This window comes from Hyposmocoma kahamanoa, unplaced genomic scaffold, assembly GCF_003589595.1.
Source record: "Hyposmocoma kahamanoa isolate Upper Pololo Valley unplaced genomic scaffold, ASM358959v1 78, whole genome shotgun sequence".
Classification (NCBI taxonomy): Eukaryota; Metazoa; Arthropoda; class Insecta; order Lepidoptera; family Cosmopterigidae; genus Hyposmocoma; species Hyposmocoma kahamanoa.
In genome coordinates, this window is record NW_020653945.1 from 7,602,983 (window position 1) to 7,622,219 (window position 19,237).

The following is a 19,237-nucleotide window of genomic DNA, read 5'->3' on the forward strand; positions in this document are numbered from 1 at the left end:
TAGAGTGTATTATTAATTTAATAAGCAATTATTCATATTATTCGATACATTTAATTTCTATAATATAAAATATAAAAGAAAATCTCGAACTTTTCACTTTTTTAGTAATGTGTGTGTGTGTGTGTGTGTTAGAGAAGTTACGTTGAGTATGAACTTCAAAATGTATGTCATTGGGTTTCATATTTAGTTCTCGAAAATGGTATAAAGTAGTACTCACCTTGATTCAGCAGTATGTAGACCTTCAGACACACATATTCCTCCATACGGAGCTGGATTCGGCGGAATACGCAGGTTATCTGTGTCATCTTCTCAACCACCAATCCCACGTCTAGCCGCAGTTGCTCCAGTGTGATTGGTCGCCCCATCAGGGAGGTTAGGCAGCTCTGCAGCGTCCGCAGGTTTGCATTGACCTACATAAAAAACGGAAGAGAATTTGAATTATGAATTTGGAAAATATTAAATGATATATTTTGAATGGAATTTAAAATGACGAAATATAGGTATACGAAATAAATGTTAATGTAGTTACTTATTGGGTTCAACACTTATTTTACAACATCGTATAATTAAGAAAATGTTGCCTTGCGATTTCCTTGTAATAAATCTATAAATAGTACATAAATCAATATATTTATGTAATATAGAATATGTAAGCAAATAGGAAATGCTCTAGACAATGAAAAATGCTTTTTGTGTAACTATCGTCGTTACCGTGAATTTACGTAACACGCGCAATTCGCGGGCCGTGATTGTGCACTACTAAGTGTACCACGCCAGTGCCACTTATATGATGCAATATTTTTATTTACCAACTAAAAATATCCTATCTTCCAATTGTGACGATAAATAACAGAAATAAATTAATTCAACGTGTATAACAATTGTTATATAGTAATTTATTAATGTGTATCATGTACACAACTCGACTAGTTCGTAATATTGGAATCTATTTATATGCGTCGGATCAACTTGCGGACAATACAGTGTCCTGGTTATTACTATACTTTACGATTCTAATAAAGCGAGTTATGCAGCAATTGTGCGTCCGAGTGCAGCTAGTTCTATGCCAGTCGCGACTTTCTATATTGCGCAAGCGCCGATGCAGATCACGTAACTACTCCGCCGTATGTGGCGGAAGTCGCTGCGGCGAAATAGCAAATGTGACCCTATCATTTCTATATTTTATTGAATTTTATAGAAAGATAAAAGTTAGTTGAAAATAACAAGGAGTCACTCACCTCTTGCATAAAGTCGTGTTCATGATCTGAAGAAGGAGGCGCGTGCGCGTGCTTTCCATGCATTGCTTGGTACGCCGCCGTCGTCAGTACTGAGATCTCATGCCACTTTTCCATTAACAATTTCGAATGTATTTCCATAGGAATTTCCATAATGAAGGGCAATTTCTTTGTCCAAGCAACCATTTTATGTACTATGGAGTCACCGATCTTGCAAAGCTTGTCTCCGATCTCCGACGTGTCGTGGAGCAAATCCGGTAAATGGCGTACTGTCGCGATGTCTTCCATAGCGTCACAGTCGATCAGCGCTCTGATCATGTGTAAGGCCCTTTCAAGAGGTATCGCTCGATCTCGAGATGACGAGACTGCGCTTTCTAACCGTGCTCTAAGATGGACAACCTGTAAAAAATATTTCATTAGAGGTTACATTCTGTTAATACCGCATATATATACACACTAATATATGTGCTTCAGATAAGTTACCTCGCTTGGATTTGTGAGTGCAGTTTTTAAGATGGTTCCATTGACAAGGTGTTGTGGTAGAGGTGGTAATGGATCTTTAGGTTTCTCAGGTGGTGACGCTCGACTGGTCGTGGTTGCTGCCTTATTTGCTTTTTTGTGCTTCTTGTATTTCACCTTATACAGGTTGTAGACTGCACCACTGTTGCGTCCGCCTGGCATTCGGTCTTCTCGAACAGCTGTAAAAAACAAAGATAATAAGCGCAATACCATCAAATTAGATGTACTAACACCTTATAAGACTAATACGTACCTTGTAAAACCATGCCCTGCTCTATACATTTCTTGAACCGGCAATACTGGCATCTATTCCGTTGCGCTTTCGTAATTTCACAGCCACCGTCAGCGACACACGTGTACACTCTACGGTTTTGTACAGTCCGTTTAAAGAAACCTTTGCAACCTTCACATGTTATAATGCCATAATGAAGTCCCGTGGCTTTGTCTTCACAGATCATGCAGATCATAGGTTGGTCATCCTCGTCGCGATCAGCTTCAGGAGCATATGTCCGCAGCTCCGGCCTCGGCAGAGCCAGCGAACTGGCACCCGCAACACCCACTGCTCCTGATACGCCTGCCGCTTGAGTAAGGTTCAGAGCGTGAAGCTGTTGTTGCGCTGGTAGTTGCGAAACATCCCCAGCCCACAGCAACTCCATATTCAGAGGAGGACCTCGTGGCCGCCGAAGCTCCCCACCTAGATTCAGAAGTAATCTCGCTGCGGATTCCTCACTACAGGTAGCCGGATCTGGGGTAGGCGGAGTTGGTGTGTGTGACGCGCTGGCTGCCGGTTCTCCACCAGGATTGGGCGCCGGCAAAGTCCAAAACATCGTTCTAACTCCACCCGATTCACCCATGATAACAGCAGGTGCTCCTCGCCATTGGGTGGACCCTCTGGCGCCAGTTTTAGATTCAAGTGGTTGCGGTGGGAAATGCCCACCGATAAGCTCCGGCTTAACGCCATTGATACAGGCGGTAGGTGGCCAGGGCCCTGGCGATAGTGATGAATGCGATCCTGGCGGGGGTGGGGCGATAGGACGCGGCCTGTACGGCTGAGGAGGTTCAGGAGGCGCTCCTTCGACTTTCACGGAGGATATTTGAGAAGGTGATGTAGCATCATTTTTACAACTTGCGGGAGAGTTTTCCGACTTGATTGGAGCAGGTGCACCCTCGAACTTAATGACGGAGTAGGGCGGCGCAGAACGGATGACGGTGGGGTGGCAGGCCGGTGACGGCGATGGCGATCCGCCGCCGTCGAATACGGGCGGCGGGTGCGGCGGCGTGTTGCAGCCCGCCTCTGCCATGCGCGGAGACGGCGGGCCTGGGTCCGGCGACGACGTGCTCGTGTCGGCGGCCGACTCGCCTGTGGGCACACGCTCAAAATTAACAAAAGCTAGACGACTTCTCAATTCCGCGCTAAGGAAAAAGAGCACCGTGGACAAATAGAAACTAGGTGAAATGTGAACGACCGTGCAGCAGCTAGAGGCGCGGAGCGCGGCGGCGCGGGGACGCGACACTGCACTTCCCGACGCCGCCGACTAGATTAGCCGGTTGCGTCACAATATGAACACTACGGTCCCAGCCAAATAGAAAATCTCATTTTGTCAATTGTGCAAATGATAAACAGTTTAGATTATTAAGACAAAAGTCTGTATATCCCCGTAGAACCTTAGTTCACTTTCAATTTAAAATTGATTCACTGTTGACAGTCTACCAAAGACATGTAGGTATGTTATAAAGGTAATTTTATATAACTATCCGGAATAGAAGTGGAAAATGTAGGAAGCGTGGTGTCGGCACGGGTCGCAACGGGCGAGCGAGATGCGAACGGCGTTTGCGGAGAAAGTGAAAGCTGCGCGGGCGCAGATGGGGCGCCCGGAAGCATAGCGCAGCGCCCGCGCACAGCACAAAGGCTTGTTGGTCCACTATTTCATGAACACCATTATTATTTTTAGAACTATTCTTATCTGTTATGTTACAATTTATGCAACTAGAAAACAAATACCTATTAATATGGCCAACAAAAGGATGCGTGAAGAATCTTTACAAAATTCATGGGAAATAATGTGGCCTCCACATGCATTTAAGCAATTCATCTTGTTTATTTTTTAATAGCTTCATTGATGAAAAACTATTATCCTTACAACGTTGTGTTTGTAAGAAAGAACCATGTAAACTGTAATCGGGAAAAATATCAATCAGCATTTTGTAGAACAAACAGCAACATGTAACATTTTTCACTTAAATTAATCAGAAACTTTACCGACTTTTTATTACTAAATCCATAGGCGTAGTTACCCTCTCACTCGACGTCGCTTACATCTCAACACTGTGGATGACAGTCCATGGACTTCAATAATTTTGCTTCATCACAAAACACGAGAAAATGAATTCAAATCGAGGTGTCATCAATGGTTAAAGGATAAAGGGCGCGCTGGCGCAAATTTTGTTTACGCGGGGAAAAGTCGCGAAGAAAGTTTTCCACTGGCAGCAGCGGCGCGACGGCGGCGGGCGCTCGCAGTGAGCCCGACCTACCGCACGAGCGGCAACCGCGCCCCGCTCCGCGCTCCCCGCGGCGCTTCCCGGTCCCTCCCTCCAGCACTATTAGGTCACTCAGCCGGCCGCGGCCGTGCGTGCCCGCTGCAACCGCACAATGACTAGTGCAGCGCGTGCACCGCTCTCGCTTCGAGGACGATCTCTATTTCACTCCGCGTCCTTTGCCACATCATTGGTGGGGACCGATCTTTCTAGCCGCATGTTGCAATTCTTAGGTTCTAGGTGCGCTATTTCACAGCTAGGTACGTATATCTATGTCCCGTTCTGATTGCCAGTTGTAGTTTGTAGACATTTCGTTACTGACCGACATTTACGCGTTTTTCCTACTAAGTAAACAACACGAGGAAAATGTTTTAACTCAGTAACGATTTGAACATGATATAACATTATGTCAGAAAGTGCGATAACCTATGGCATATACATATATTTTAACATGCAATTCAGGAAAATGAAAGAAGGCTTTGGTTCAGACAGAAACAATGAAGACAGATACGCAAGCTCTATTTCGGAGCGGTATCGCGACTGCAGTCGAAGGTCGCGCGCGGTCACCGACACAGCGGTAACTGGGTCACACCCCCACCCCCGCCGCCCCGCGACACCCCGTCGCGCTCGCAACCCCCGGCCACGTGTTGCCGTCGCATCTCTACGGCAAAGCTGATCCTCATTAATTTAGTGACGGAAAATTCCATGGGGGTTCAGATTGAAATTAAATTAATCTGTATATAACTGACTGAGATTGATTGTTTTCCTACGAGTACCTTTATTTTGAACGTACCAGGAAGACATTTAACGACTAACTTGTATTCAAGTATTTTCGCAATTATTTATTTATATATTCGAAATATTTAGTGCTCATACTTTTATTTACGTAAGTAATAAAATATATTTATGTACTGTTTTTGTTCTTGTGTGTGAGCAATAAAGACTATATCTATATAAATAACATAACCTAACCTAACTACCAACATGTACACCTGGAGTTTCCCAAGTGCGCAGTAATTTCTTTTACAGTAGTTTGTTATCAGAAGACCTTCGGGCGTTTTAAGTTTGTACAACTCTATAAAAAGTATACAGAACTGTGTAGTTTTATTATTTTTCGTCACGGAAATTGCTTATCTCGAAGACGGAACACACATTATTGCAAAACGTCGGTCATTTGACTTTTGCCAAATTTTGACTGACTATACAGTCAGTTCAGTTAAATATAAAACTAGTATTTCCATACGGAAATACTAGTTTTATATTGAACTGCCACCGTGGCCGAACAGTCACCATACTTAACTGCCGCGCAGAGGTCCTGGTTGTGATTCCAGAAGCGGGAGAAATATTTGAATGGCCTACATTTATTTTTCTCGTGAGGTTGGGTGTAACTTGTGGTTGTCTATGTGATATGTGTGGGTGTACATGGCACCCGCGACACAGGGTTTCCCTAGTGCGGGGCTATGAATATGTGCGTTATATTTAGCGTCATAAGCGATAGTCACTCTGATCTATATACGTAACTGAATATATACGTATTGTCATTGAGTAGTTTCTTGAATCAAGGGTAAAACTTAATAGTTTTACCCTTGATTCAAGAAACTACTGGGTAATCGCTAGTCTGGGATTACCCAGACTAGCGAGATCTCGCAACTTTTGGCGGTGAAAGAACCGCGAGACTTGGTTTCGTTTTTTTGGTTACTATTCCCTAGTTTAATATATATATATTATAACTAGTCCCTAGTTTAATATATCGCTTCGAAAGCGGTTGCCCCGACCGTCTAACCAGAAATACAGCTCAAATAGGTCGTAAAAATAATATATTACCTATTGTGGAAAATCGATTAAATCAACGTCTTCGAATTTTCCTTGAATTGAATTATTTATACTACGCTGCGAGTAAATTGCAATGAGAATGTGTGTAATTTTACAGGCAGTTTTTTTTTCACATTTTTTATCGTTTCACTCTTCAGCGTGGAAAAGACGTCATGTAGTCAATAATTCCAAATAAAATTAATAACATACGTTATTAATAAATACGCAGCGGTTGTACTACAAAACTGTTAACAGTTTCATAACAGTTTTGCATAATTAATGGAGTGAACTGATTTGGTTGACTTTTCATGATATACCTAAAATAGTGAATCTCAATTTTTTTACACAACTGTGGGTGTAGTTGTTTTCCAATTTCACGATGCTAAACAATATGTGTTTTATACAGCATATCATAAAAACAAATGCCAAACAGTTGCATTTTGCAAGCTGCATGCGAGGGGCGCGTCAATGTGACGCCGCCGATGAGGTGAGGAGCGCGGCAGCGTCACGAGGCGGCCAGCGTCACACCCCCACGTGCCCGGTGACGCACGTGACGCCCCACCGCGTAACGTACTCGTAGCTAACTGTTATCTGGATTTATACATTACGTAACACGATTCAGTAATGCCCGTTCTATTTTAGAAGATCGTATTTTGAGAGTTTATGCCTCATATCGATTTTAGAACTGAAAACGTTGATCGAACGTCAGTTGCAACTTATCGACACCTTGAACTTCTAAAAACCTGGCATACTAGTTTGTGTTATATTACGGCTCGTTTCGTCATTAAAGCATCTTAATTTATAAAGTCATACTAGTTACAAAAGATAACGCTCATCTATCTTACGGAAGGTAAAGTTGCGGCGCGCGGGTGCGTTACGTTATGTGGTATGACTGAACATCTTTCTCTCATGAAATATTCATGAGTTCACAATGGCATAATTACGCCATTTTATTGCTCTCACCTCTCGGGTAAACTTTCTTCGTCGATGCTGTGTCACATTGCGTCATTCGGCTAGAATGTTATTGCAAAAAATTTGCATACATTAAAGTTTATTTTGAATTGTTAGGAATAGCGTTAATTGATAGTGTGACAAATTGAGATTGTTTGAATATTTTATCGTTCATTTGCCAAATACTCCTCTTCATAGGATTTTAAAAAGAATAATAACATTGTATAAAGTTTCTATTTATAGAAAAAAAATTTAAACATTCAAATTCCATCGAAATTATTCATGAAAAATGTGGAAGTAAAAATAGGCATCACTGTAGAATTCAGAATAAAATACTAGAACTCCTAGAAACTTTGAGTAATAAACATTATTTCGACCATTGCCATTAACGCACGCAGTATAAAATGTCGAAATAATATATAAATTGCTGCTATTCAAAGCATGCAATTTTAAACCGACTTGTTGGACGAGATCCGCGACGAGTAAGAGGCATTTTTCGGTGAAAGTTACGGCATTTCTTAGAACCAGTCGCGAGTCTCTCACACGCTTCGTGTTATGAATATTATACAACTTTCCGTCATTTGACGGCGATTATAAAATATTCTAATTCGTTTCCGAATTTCATATTATGTAATTTAAAAACCGACATTTGATCAATCGATGCAATTTATACGTAGACACGTAATTTTTGTTCCTATATAATTTCATGAACTTTTTTCGCATTTGGTGGGACTTTTTTAGCTACTGAATTTATATTTTGGATTTTATAGCTAAGAACGAGAGCAAATAAAGATCTATAAACTTATTAGTGACTTAAAAATTTAACGACGTTTTCGTGTGAAATATCGCCAATTTGTAAACAACGTAACGTGTCGTAATAAATGGTTAGTATTAGTCAACGTTTACTTTCGTACGTTTTGATAACCGGCTTTTTGGGTCTTTGCCCTCATGATATCTATATAACCTGTTTGTTTTGTTTAAGATGTTCACGTGACTAAAATACCTTTACCTATGTTAAACTTTTTGATGAAAAGAATACGAAAAATGTTTACAAAATGACATTAAACATGACAGGCTATTTCCCGTTTTATGACTTTTCTTTAAGATGCGATTTTTATAGAACGGAAAAGTCATGCAACTGGTGGTAAGCGACAGGCCTGTTCATAGCATTTGCATGGCCACTTACAGCTTAAATGCATAGATGTGAGGGGCACTGCCACTGCGCCCGTCACCCTGAGACATAAGTTGGCAAGTCCCATGTGCCTGTAAATTTACCAGCACCATTAACCCTTCAAAACAGGAACACAGTAATGCTCTCATCACTACTGCTTGGCGGTAGAAATAGGTAAGGTAAGTAGTACTTCCCTGGACGAACTGTTTCACAAGGAGCTCTACTGCTACTCTCAAGGAGTTTTACTACGACTTGTTTGAAGTAAACAGTTTCTCTACGTACTTTTAACATATTGTTCCCTGCAAATAACTAGTGTAATATGTGTATACTTGTTTTTTTCAAACAAAGCAACGTTTCAGGCCCTTCACATGTCGTATGGTCACGACTGACTGTACGGGTACATACTAAGCTTGAAACCAATGTCTTAAGAGTGAAACGAGTTAGAATGAAAACGAAATTACATTTCTGAGTAATGAGGTAAGGCAGGCGATGTGATGGCGTTGAAAGCGACAACTCCGTGAGCTGAGTGTCAAGCAGAGGCGTGTTAAGAATCTACAATCGCTCCTGACCTTATGCTGAGTTGGGCTGGTTTACTAGCCACTTTATATAATTCTAAGAAGTACCGATATTTTATTACGTCGTTAAAATAATTTACTATGGTAATATTATCTTTTGCGAAACATGTATCAGGTTATACGGTGTTACGTACTTATTTTAAGTAAGTATGTTTCAAAGAAAATACATAATGTTTAAAAATCTTAAGTTGTCATAATGATTTAGCGTGGGTAATACGAAATGAGTATAGATTTATAGTAGATCTATATAGAGTGAGATCATGAAATTGAACATTTACAGAACAAACATACTTTCTCGTTATTTCGATATAGACCAATCTGTTCGTATCCATTAACAATATAGCAGCCATAATACTTAACCAGATAGAATTGGTTTATTGCCTTTTAAGTATCATTGCGAACAATCAGCAAGGAAGAGAATTTTTAGATCAATTTAACACCGATGCAAATAAATATTGATAATACTAAGTAGTTTGTAAACAGTTTAAAAAAATATCGTTATGACTGAAGTTATGACAGACGTTATTACTTTTTACGCTTTGGACGCTGCCTCAGGAGATTCCGAGTTCAATTTCAAGTAGGATCAATTTGGGAAATGAGCTTTTCTAAATTGGTTCTGATCTGGGTGTTGTCTAGGTAGTGCCTCACAGTGAATTCCTTTGTTCTGATGTTCATAGTAACTAGTTTGAGACCAGATAGTTAGTCTGGTATATAATTTTTGGGAATAGCCTGTAAGGGGTACTCACCATCGCTACTACATCTGGAGTCAACTTTCCGCCTCTTTAGTTTGAGGTCTTGGAACAGACTCATGTTGTCCAGGTCACACGGGCCGCGGCTGAGTGTCATTATTCCTGTAACAAAAAAAATACAATGTTAACATTCATTAAATTGAAAATCATGAAGATGTATTTCAATATATGAAACGCTATTTTCTTGCTATTTTTATTTTGACCTTTGTCTAAATTATGAAAAGAGCATTAGTAGATTGTTGTTCACTACATATTTACATAATGCTTAAATATTAGATATTTAGATGATGACAAAAATAGACATAAAAATCTGTTAGAATGTTTATTATCCTGTACAAAATGTAAAGAAAATAATTTTATTTATAAGTGTGTACTTTAAGGAGCGTGCAAAACTATAAAATCTCATTCGTCACGCCAGGTTGAAATGTATTAATATTATTTTAACATTATTTTATTTTTAATCATTTTATTTATCTTGTTTTTTGTAATTTTATTTATGTTCATCGTTCTTAATAATTTTATTATTTTTAAATAACATTACTTACTGGAATTTGGAGACATTTCTGGATTTTTAACGTAAAATGGTCCAGAAACAACAGGGTAGCGCACGTGCATGCTTCTTTCACCTAAAGCCATTTTCGTAAAATGACCTTTGCTACTTTCTAGGTCATGGGCTACCCTATATCTATATATTTTGTTTTTAAAAAGGTTCAATGTCACAACCTTTCATGGCGAAGTAAGGTGACTACTATGGAAATCCGCGCGCGGAGCTGAGTTTTATTTCAGGTGTATTTATACGAGTTTCATTCTTTTACGTATAGCGTTGATAGTGAGTCGTAGTGCTACGTCGCATTTTTATTATATGATGGAAAAATGAGCCGTATACGCTACATTGTTAGTTGACGTAATATTTAGATAGAATCGTGACGTCATTTGCTTTTCTAGGTGACGTGGAGATCAAAGTAATAAATAGTTTTTTAACTAAATTTGATGACTAACTACACTTATTTTTCGAGAATGTGTAGTAAATGAATAACTAGCACGCGCGCATGTTTGTATAAATTTTATAGAGTCCACAGAGTACAATGGTTTCGATTGATCTAAAACAAGATTTGAAAACGTAATTGTTTCTAAATCGTAAATTTTCCGTGTCGTGCCGTCCATTACGATGCATATAAAATGTTACTTTACTATAATTTATTGTTCAATAAATCCAGTTCACTGTACTTGAAAATAAAGAAATGACTACATATACATGATATTCACTAAATTCAATTCTATTTCACGTCTCTCCCGATTCCTAAATATATAGGTTCTTCACCTTGGTGCCATTGTTTTGTTAATGCCGTCTCTAAATGCGTCTACTGAACATTCGCGGTAATGACATTAGCGCACTGATAAAAATGTGTTTTCGTTTGGAGTCTTCGAACGAATTTAAATTGCAGAGTTCAATGAATTTGTTGGTCGTTCTATTATTCTTTAATCATCTGGTCAGTATTGCTAATACTGTCCATATTGCCTTTTTATCAGTAGGCGCATGCATTTAATATTGATAATTTTTCGTTATATACAATAATAAGACACTCGGGTACAGGTTAGTGAACTGATGATGTATATAAAATACTAAGACGACAGAAGTGAAAGATATTTGTGGTAATTTTAGTATCTACTATAAAAACTTTTCAGGATTGAGCTGAATGGCAATCAGGGCTGGTGAACTCGATGTTCAGGCGCCTATTTTGAGTGTGGTGGATGCAGGGTCCTCCTCGTGCCACCCAAGATGCTCCAAGAATCTCAGCACCCTCCAGGATGTACGCGACCGTTTCCTTCCCTGCCATGCACGCCTTGCAAAGAGCTATCCGTGATACTTAGATTGAAAAAGTGTTTATCATATCGACCATGACCTGCAAGAGCGGCAGTTGGAAAACATAGCTTTTCTGAATGCGTTATCAACGTGCGTCAGAATGGTTGAAATTAGAAGGACCATTTTTATACCAGGTAAAACAAAATTAACGTACCTTTGGACATTATACGTAAGACAAGTTGTTTATGTGACATTGACGTAGGATATTAAAAACTGCGCGCAAAAGAATTTAGCGTGCAGATTGATAAGAAACGTGAGTCATTCAAACGTCATGGCGTCTTATGAACACTTTCTTTGAAAGCGTGGTAAATGCGTTTTACTGTTACTATGTAATGTTACTACATGATTTTTGATCTCTTTATAATTTTTACAATTGTGTATTCATTCAATAATTTCTTTATACATGTATTATATACCTCTTCCTAAAAGTATATGATAGTTGTATTTATTAAACTTTTTGGTAGGTTTTACCAAGTCTATTTAAGTAACAAATGAACAGTTGATATAAATTAATTATGGATGCGTACAGAGCTTCTTTTGAAAATCGATTTCTGATCAAAGAAAGTTTTATTTTCACAAAAATACTCCTATTAGTGGTAGCAATCAGCTGGACGTAACAAGCAATAATAATTGGACCGAAAATTCCACCAATATCTCCAAGTGCAACGTTCTGAATAGTATTTCGTCAACAACAAAGATAAATGAACTCTAGTCGGTCTAAAATAAACTCGATTGAGTCAAAGACCTTGATAATGGCAAGTAAATAAAGGCTAAAAAGTGTGTTCAGGAGATGTCGCGGCTTTTTTTCGTGCGCCCGGGTGGGCAGTCGAGGCCGGCAAACTTCCGCGTGATGCTGTAGGAAATGGATTATGATAATGAGCTCTTAAGGATACACTGCTAATTAAAAAATATGTAATATAGGAAATGAAACTATTTTACGAATCTAAATCGCGTATATTTTTTATTTGTCAGGGAGCCGTGTCCATACGACGTGTAAAGGGCCCGAAACATTGGTTGGTTTGGAAAAGCAAATACACCTACGCGATTTATGTAAATTAAAAAAATAGTTTCATTTCCTATGTATAACAATTCCGAAAACCTAAGAACTCGAAATTCATCAGTAGAGATCCTTGTGAAAGAGTTCGTCCAGGGAAGTACTGCCACCTTACCTATTTCCGCCACCAAGCAGTTATGTTAGCATTACTGCAAGGGTGCTTGTCAACTTACGTCTCAGGGTGACAGGGGCGCAGTGGCAGTGCCCCTCAGATCTTTGCGATTTAAAGCTCTGAGTGGCACTGCAACTACTATGGACAGGAGTGTAGCTTACTATGAGAAGCACGACTTGTTCGTCCCGTCACTTGATATTATAAAAAAACATCGATTGTATGAATTTTTAAATAGTGTTCTACTAATTACGGGTAGGTGGCAAAATGATTGTAATTACTGGCACTTCAGAAGGTGTTCCAACGAGGTTGAAACCCCGCACATCTGCTCACCTTGGCAATTCCTAAAGGAATTCCTTAAATTTTTATACCCTTCGGAATGGACGATGAGTATTCGTTACAGTTTCAAAAATATAGATATTGAATGTAATCTACTAAGACTGTTATAATAATTTATGGAAAAGAGGACATCTAAGCAAACGTAACTAATAAATATGTAGATTTTAGCATTTGTGTAATATATTGTAGAATTTGTTATTTTAATAATAAGCAACTATGAAAAACTCAACAGCGAAACTTTATATTTTTGTTACCCTTGACTTTTGAGAATTACCTTTATATCTGGACATAATAATTGATGGTAATGAATAGTCAGGAGCAAAAGTACTATGATATTGAGGTGGATTTGCTTAGTGGGTGGTCAAGATACCGAGCGAGTTTGCCTGTGCGCCGGACCGTACTCACGTACAAAACATTGGATTTGAACTTGAGAGTGCAGCGCGGAAGTACCTATGTGCGTCCTCAGTGGAGGTCAGTTGCTTGACCGTCTGAGTTTGCTTTCGGCTTTGTTTAATTACAATATGACACGTGTAACCGTCCAAACCTCGGTTTTAAATATTTATTCGTTCCCTTCGAAGTTGATTCTGTACGACCGTAAAACAAATGAATGTGCTGGCAGATACCGTGCAATATTGGCGTAACTGTATAAATGGGGAACTCTGCCAGCATTTTGTGCATCCCATCGCGGGGATCGTCCTTTTCGTCTAGCCTCGAATCCTAATATTGAAGCTCTCAATTTATGTTAGCGCTGTGCACCTTTATAAATAAAATACGTAATAAACGACGTGAGCTTTGTAAATGGGTAACCTATCACAAAGTCGAAATTTCTTTGTCCGAAATAACGTTACTTCGAATTTTCATTACACCGAAAACCGAATTATAACGAAACAGGATATGTTTTTCTTTCGGAATATGTTGAATGTTTATCGCAAAGACACGATTAGGTTCGTTTAGGTTACGTTAAGTTAAGTTTCAAAAGAAAAAACATTTTTCTCTCAAATTACTTTCCAGGTTATGAAATTTCGACCAAACGTTATTTCTGGAAAATGTCGTGTCGGACTCTTGTAAATGATATTTGGTTAGTTTGTACGTTACACACTTGACATAAAATGCATTATTCTACGTAAAACTCGTTACAAAAATACGCATCCATTCATAATGTACGATCTAACTAGAGTACTACTCGATTTTGAGTATGTTTCAGGGAATTGACATAGTGTAAAGACCACGGTAAAATATAATAAAACACAAATTCAATAATAAAACAGTTTGATCCTCAATAAAACTTTGTTTTTTTTTTTTTGCGTTATGTTTTGCGTAATAATTTTACCATGAACACTAGGTGTTCCTAAAGTTGATAGTAAAAATTATGATTGTAGAAATTATTTACTATTGTAAAAGCAAAATAATGAAATTAATTATGAACTACTATATTAGACTTTATGAAAAGAAAACTTACGCAGCATGTTATTGTGCTCATGGACCTTTGTTTAAAATACTGGTTTTTTTTTTCAGAAATTATATTAGTTTTGATATAAAACATAAATCAAATATTTTGAAAATTTGGATAATTTGGTCTATCTTTTATTTTTCTTTTAACATAACACAGCGAGATGCGAAATAACTACGCGTTATATATATAATTTGCATGCTTCAACCTTTTGCAAGTATTTCTCTTAGCATAGTTCGACTTTTTACTTAACAGATCAATGTGTATTTTTCTCATTGTTATCAATCCACGATCATCCTATCAGATATTGGGCTGTGTACCATCACGCTAGCTCAACGAGGATTGTCGAAGGGTATTTTTCTTTAGTTTCGTTATGCAGTACAACATTGAAAATGAATGTGAAGGAAATTACATTACACATCATACAAACAAATATAATGTATGCACGAATTAATTTCGTGCCGGTTTTATTCGTAAACTGCTTCCCACTAGATAGTCGGAAGTATTCAGAAATGTAGATGTCCTTACCATTGAGAATAAAAACCATATCTATAAACAACATATTATATCAAATAGCATACTTCGCATCAAGTTGTGAAATTCATTTACCTATTGTATTCCTTAGGTCAAGGCTTTTAGAAGAAAATAAACAGATTTGACGGTCTCCGTGGTCGAGTAGCTTGCACACCGGTTTTCATAGTGTCGCCATCTCTGAGATCCCGGGTTCGATCCCCGGTCGGGTCAGTGTAGAAAACTAACTTTTCTATATAGTCTCGGGTCTGGGTGTTCCTGGTACCGTCGTTGTTTCCGATTTCCATAACACAAGTGCTTTAGCTACTTACTTTGGAATCAGAGCAACTTAAGTGATGTTGTCTAATGCACACGTATACTATGTATGTTTTGTATTGTATTTTAACTCACTTTAAAGAAAGGAGGTATTCAATTCGACTGCATTTTTTGTGAGTATATTATGCGGTTACTCCGACATTTGCGAATCGATTTCGATGTTATTTATATTGGAGAGAGGTTCCTCAGTAGTGGTCTCATTTAAATTTGAAGAAAATATTTCACCTCTAAGGATGGCAAATTAGGGGATGAATCCAAACCGGATTCATCCCCTAATTTTGAGAAAGATTGGATTCCGTTAACCGATTTCAATAAAACTTGGCAAAGAGATGTAGTTCCACGGGCTTTTGAGGTCGGTTTTTTTTTTCAATTAAATTATAATTATTTTATTAATTAATGCAATTATATTATTACATTTGTATACAATCATTTGTGAATATCCTCCCTGTTGCTTTTCATTGTTTTCAAAGTTTTTAAAGTTTGTTTTTTCACCTCAATACATTGAGGTGACAAAACACATTGAGGTAATAATACATTGTGATGATAAAAGATTTCAAACTACAGTCTGGGGACATTTATTCCTCTAAAGCAAGAGATAAGCCTCGGTTGTTACTTGTCTTTTGTCTTCTGTTTGTCTCGGTATTTTGTTTTTGTGTGCAATAAGAGTAAATTAATTGTATTGTGTTAATATTAATGAAACGTGTTTGATTATCGATTTAAGTTTTATCTTTATCCTTTACCCTTTATCCTTTTTTGGGATGTTAAAGGCACTAAAACTAGCCATAAAGAGCATATGCTTTAAAGTAAAACGGTTTTGTTTAGAAATGTATAATTTGTTACAGTATTACAATTACAATATTACAATTACAATATTACAGTTTGATATTTCCTCATCAATATTTTTAAAATAAATAAATAACGTTGAAGTAAAGAATTTTTCGTTCAAGAACATGTTTGTTTGGAAGTCATTGACCGGAATGATGTTATATGGATGGACGGATGATGTACAAACATATTTGATAAAGCTGAAATGAAGTTACCTTGTATAAGGCTTAATACTCAATTCAATTTATTATAACGTACTTAGATTTATTATACTTGGTACATTGCTGTTGACTTGCATGCTTCTCTATGTCAACTTTTTACGTTACTCATTTGAAACATGCGTGTGCAAATGCTAAAATTCTTAATGACTAATTTAGGACCATTTAAATTGACACTACGTTCAGATGTACACCTTATCCTTGTGAAGTTTGTACTTTATGGATGTGACTTGCACGGTACGTGATAAAAGAATTTCCGTGCTAGATATGCTCACTTTCCTGGATATTCCACGATGGGTAGTCTACAAACAAGGTTGCTCTAACAAAAATAAATACTAATGCATCGCGCAGATATTTGGTCAGTCAGATGCATCATAGATGGCCAAGAAACTACATTAAATAACCTGTCAAATCAAAACCACAAAGAAGGATACAAAGAATTAATCGAAATTTAAAATCTATAATTCCATTAATTGTTGATCTGCTGGTATCTTCAAGTATCTTCTTAAGTACAAAAGTAGTGATTCCGTCTCAATGCGTCGATTCAGGAAGTGTTTGTTCCGGGCAATGTCAGTGTTTCGACGAGGTCGCCGGCCAATTCGGATACTTCAGTCGCTCGAATCAAGGATATTACAAAATAATGTGTCGACTCATTACCATCGTAAACGTGGGCTGAGCATGGGTATATTGTTTACCACGCATACTGTTTACTTTTTGGAACATGTGATTAATAAAAATGTCAAAGGCTGTATCAGAAGTATATGTGAACTTAATATACTGTGTATGCAACAGCCCATTAGCTATAATATGTAGATGTGGATCATTAAGATACAGGAAGACTAGCATGTATATTGATTCAGGAGACAATGTCAGTGTCGGCTACGAGGACAAATGCTTTGTATTCGTATTGGGTTTTTCCACAATGTATTAAAATGTTTAAAAAATTTAATATCTCAAACATGTGCATCGATAAGTGTGCGAGAAACAAAAAATTTTGTTAAGCTATACTTTTACATAATTTCTATAGATAAGACATCAACGTTTCTGTAATTAATTTCGAATGTATTTTGTTTTAAATTTTTCTCTGATCTCAGGTAAACAAATTAATAACACAAGATTGTTAATTATTTTGAACTAGTAAAGTCGAATCTTTCTTATTCATAATTAAAAATGTCAATGCAAATATTTGTTAACAAAAATACACAAACACCAATGAGGCATGAAAACGTTACTTCCCGTGAAAAAATGTTGTATAAGTAGAGATCAATGAAGCTTGTATAGTTTACTACGGTTTTACGTAAATAAAGTAGTAAGGCCATTGAAGCAGATAAAGAAACGAGTATAAGGAACGTTATAAATATAAAAAAAGTCTCAATACACACGTGGCGTTTGCACGCACCAATACTTATTATATTACAAATGTTTTCCCTGTTTTGTAGCTCGTCACGACTGTACAGGATTTCGGCACTAGCCACCTTAGAGGACTCAATGGCCTCCGCTGCCGTCAACGCCTTGACATTCGCGTTGCGCGTGCAGCTAAAGCGTTCTATTTTTAAACACCACTTCCGATCCCTAACATTTCCTATAAGAATGTATTAATCGTGTTAAAATATATTTGAAATTAATTTTATGCTTTGATGCTGCTTGACGGACGTTTAATTTTACAAAAGTTAGTTTTATACGCATGTTGATATTTCCAAGACAGGCAAAGTGATTTAAACTAGAGGCAAGGAAATTGAAATGGGTATACCTAAACGTCAATACAAAATGAGTTAAATATTGGACAAGGGATATATATTCAAAAACTGAAGTTTCTTCTACCGGCTAATAGACATCTATTATTATTTAGCCTCGGCGCTGGCATCCTCCCACTACAATGCTTTGAAAGGAAGCAGTGACATTAGGTACCTTTTCGCTTTCACCATATTGGAAAGTGAGCGTAAAAAACGTATTTCGGCAACGCCAAAATGGCCGCAGTTCAGCGACCCCACGAATCATGGACCATAGACAAAGGGCGGCCATATTGTAACGAAAGTAAAAGTTGGCTCGGTCAAAGAGTGAACTGTTATGCAGTCACGATCGTGATTCACGAGATGATTCGGGAATGTCACGGTTACTGCGCTATTGGTCTTTGTTTCGCAACTATTAAACTTACTTTTAAAAGTGTTTTGGGGCACTGGCGTTTGCGCAATAAGACATTGAGCAAAACACGTTGAGGCTTGTAAAATATCAAAACAAAGTCGACGTGGGATGTTAGTTTATTTGTACTTAATTGTCATATATACAGGTTATATTATCTCTACGTGATTTTCAATTACCGGTACATAGTAAAAGCTATATATAACATTTATACGCTCGAAACTTTCTATGTGGATGTGAGTTTAAAAAGAAACAACGTAATAATTTCATTTTCCGATAATTCTTGTTTGATTAAATAGAGTTACTACATGGTTAATATTAATTGAGTTTTCTCGAAAAATAATTGTTTTTATTTCATATTCCTTCGACAATAATAACCCCTACATTTGTGATTCTTGAATTGAAAGTATTTTAATAACAATGTACTCATATATGCAAAATAATTACATACACGAGACAAGTAAATTAATAAAATTCGAATTATAAATTATACTTCTTATAAATAAAACATCTACTTTCAAACTGTAGTAGTAGTAGTAAACCTTTAATGGATTCGTATCAATCTGCGCTGCGCGTAGCAAAGTGCTACGCGACGTAAGTACAGCTACGGTTTTTTATGATGTTCATACGTGCGAAACACAGACCAAATAGTGGTGCGAAATATTCACTATTATCCTAAAATTGCTATTTGTGTGTTAGACAATACAAATGATTAATTAATGATTTGTTAAATTTAGTCTTACGTAAATAGTATACATATTTTTTATTGGATAACAATTGTGCACTATTTTGTCTGTTTATAATAACAAATATAAGAAAAGAAAAAGAAAAGAAATGTATATCATT

At 37.4% G+C, this 19,237-nt stretch overlaps 1 protein-coding gene across 5 annotated transcripts in view; it reads right to left on the bottom strand.

The window, feature by feature from the left end:
* The window catches only part of LOC113233074 (hormone receptor 4), a 101,182-nt gene that overhangs the window by 7,328 nt on the left and 74,617 nt on the right, over positions 1-19,237 (bottom strand). For 2 of the 5 annotated variants that reach the window (XM_026468049.1, XM_026468048.1), the window contains exons 3-7: positions 9,545-9,649; positions 2,008-3,114; positions 1,719-1,933; positions 1,239-1,634; positions 218-410 (exon numbers count right to left, since the gene is read on the bottom strand). In XM_026468049.1, coding sequence (XP_026323834.1) covers positions 218-410; positions 1,239-1,634; positions 1,719-1,933; positions 2,008-3,114; positions 9,545-9,644 — 2,011 coding nt within the window. In that variant the 5' untranslated portion in view covers positions 9,645-9,649. Of the gene's footprint in view, positions 1-217; positions 411-1,238; positions 1,635-1,718; positions 1,934-2,007; positions 3,115-3,220; positions 4,294-9,544; positions 9,650-19,237 lie in introns of those variants that run through there. The other 3 variants (XM_026468050.1, XM_026468052.1, XM_026468051.1) reach the window with 3 other exon arrangements.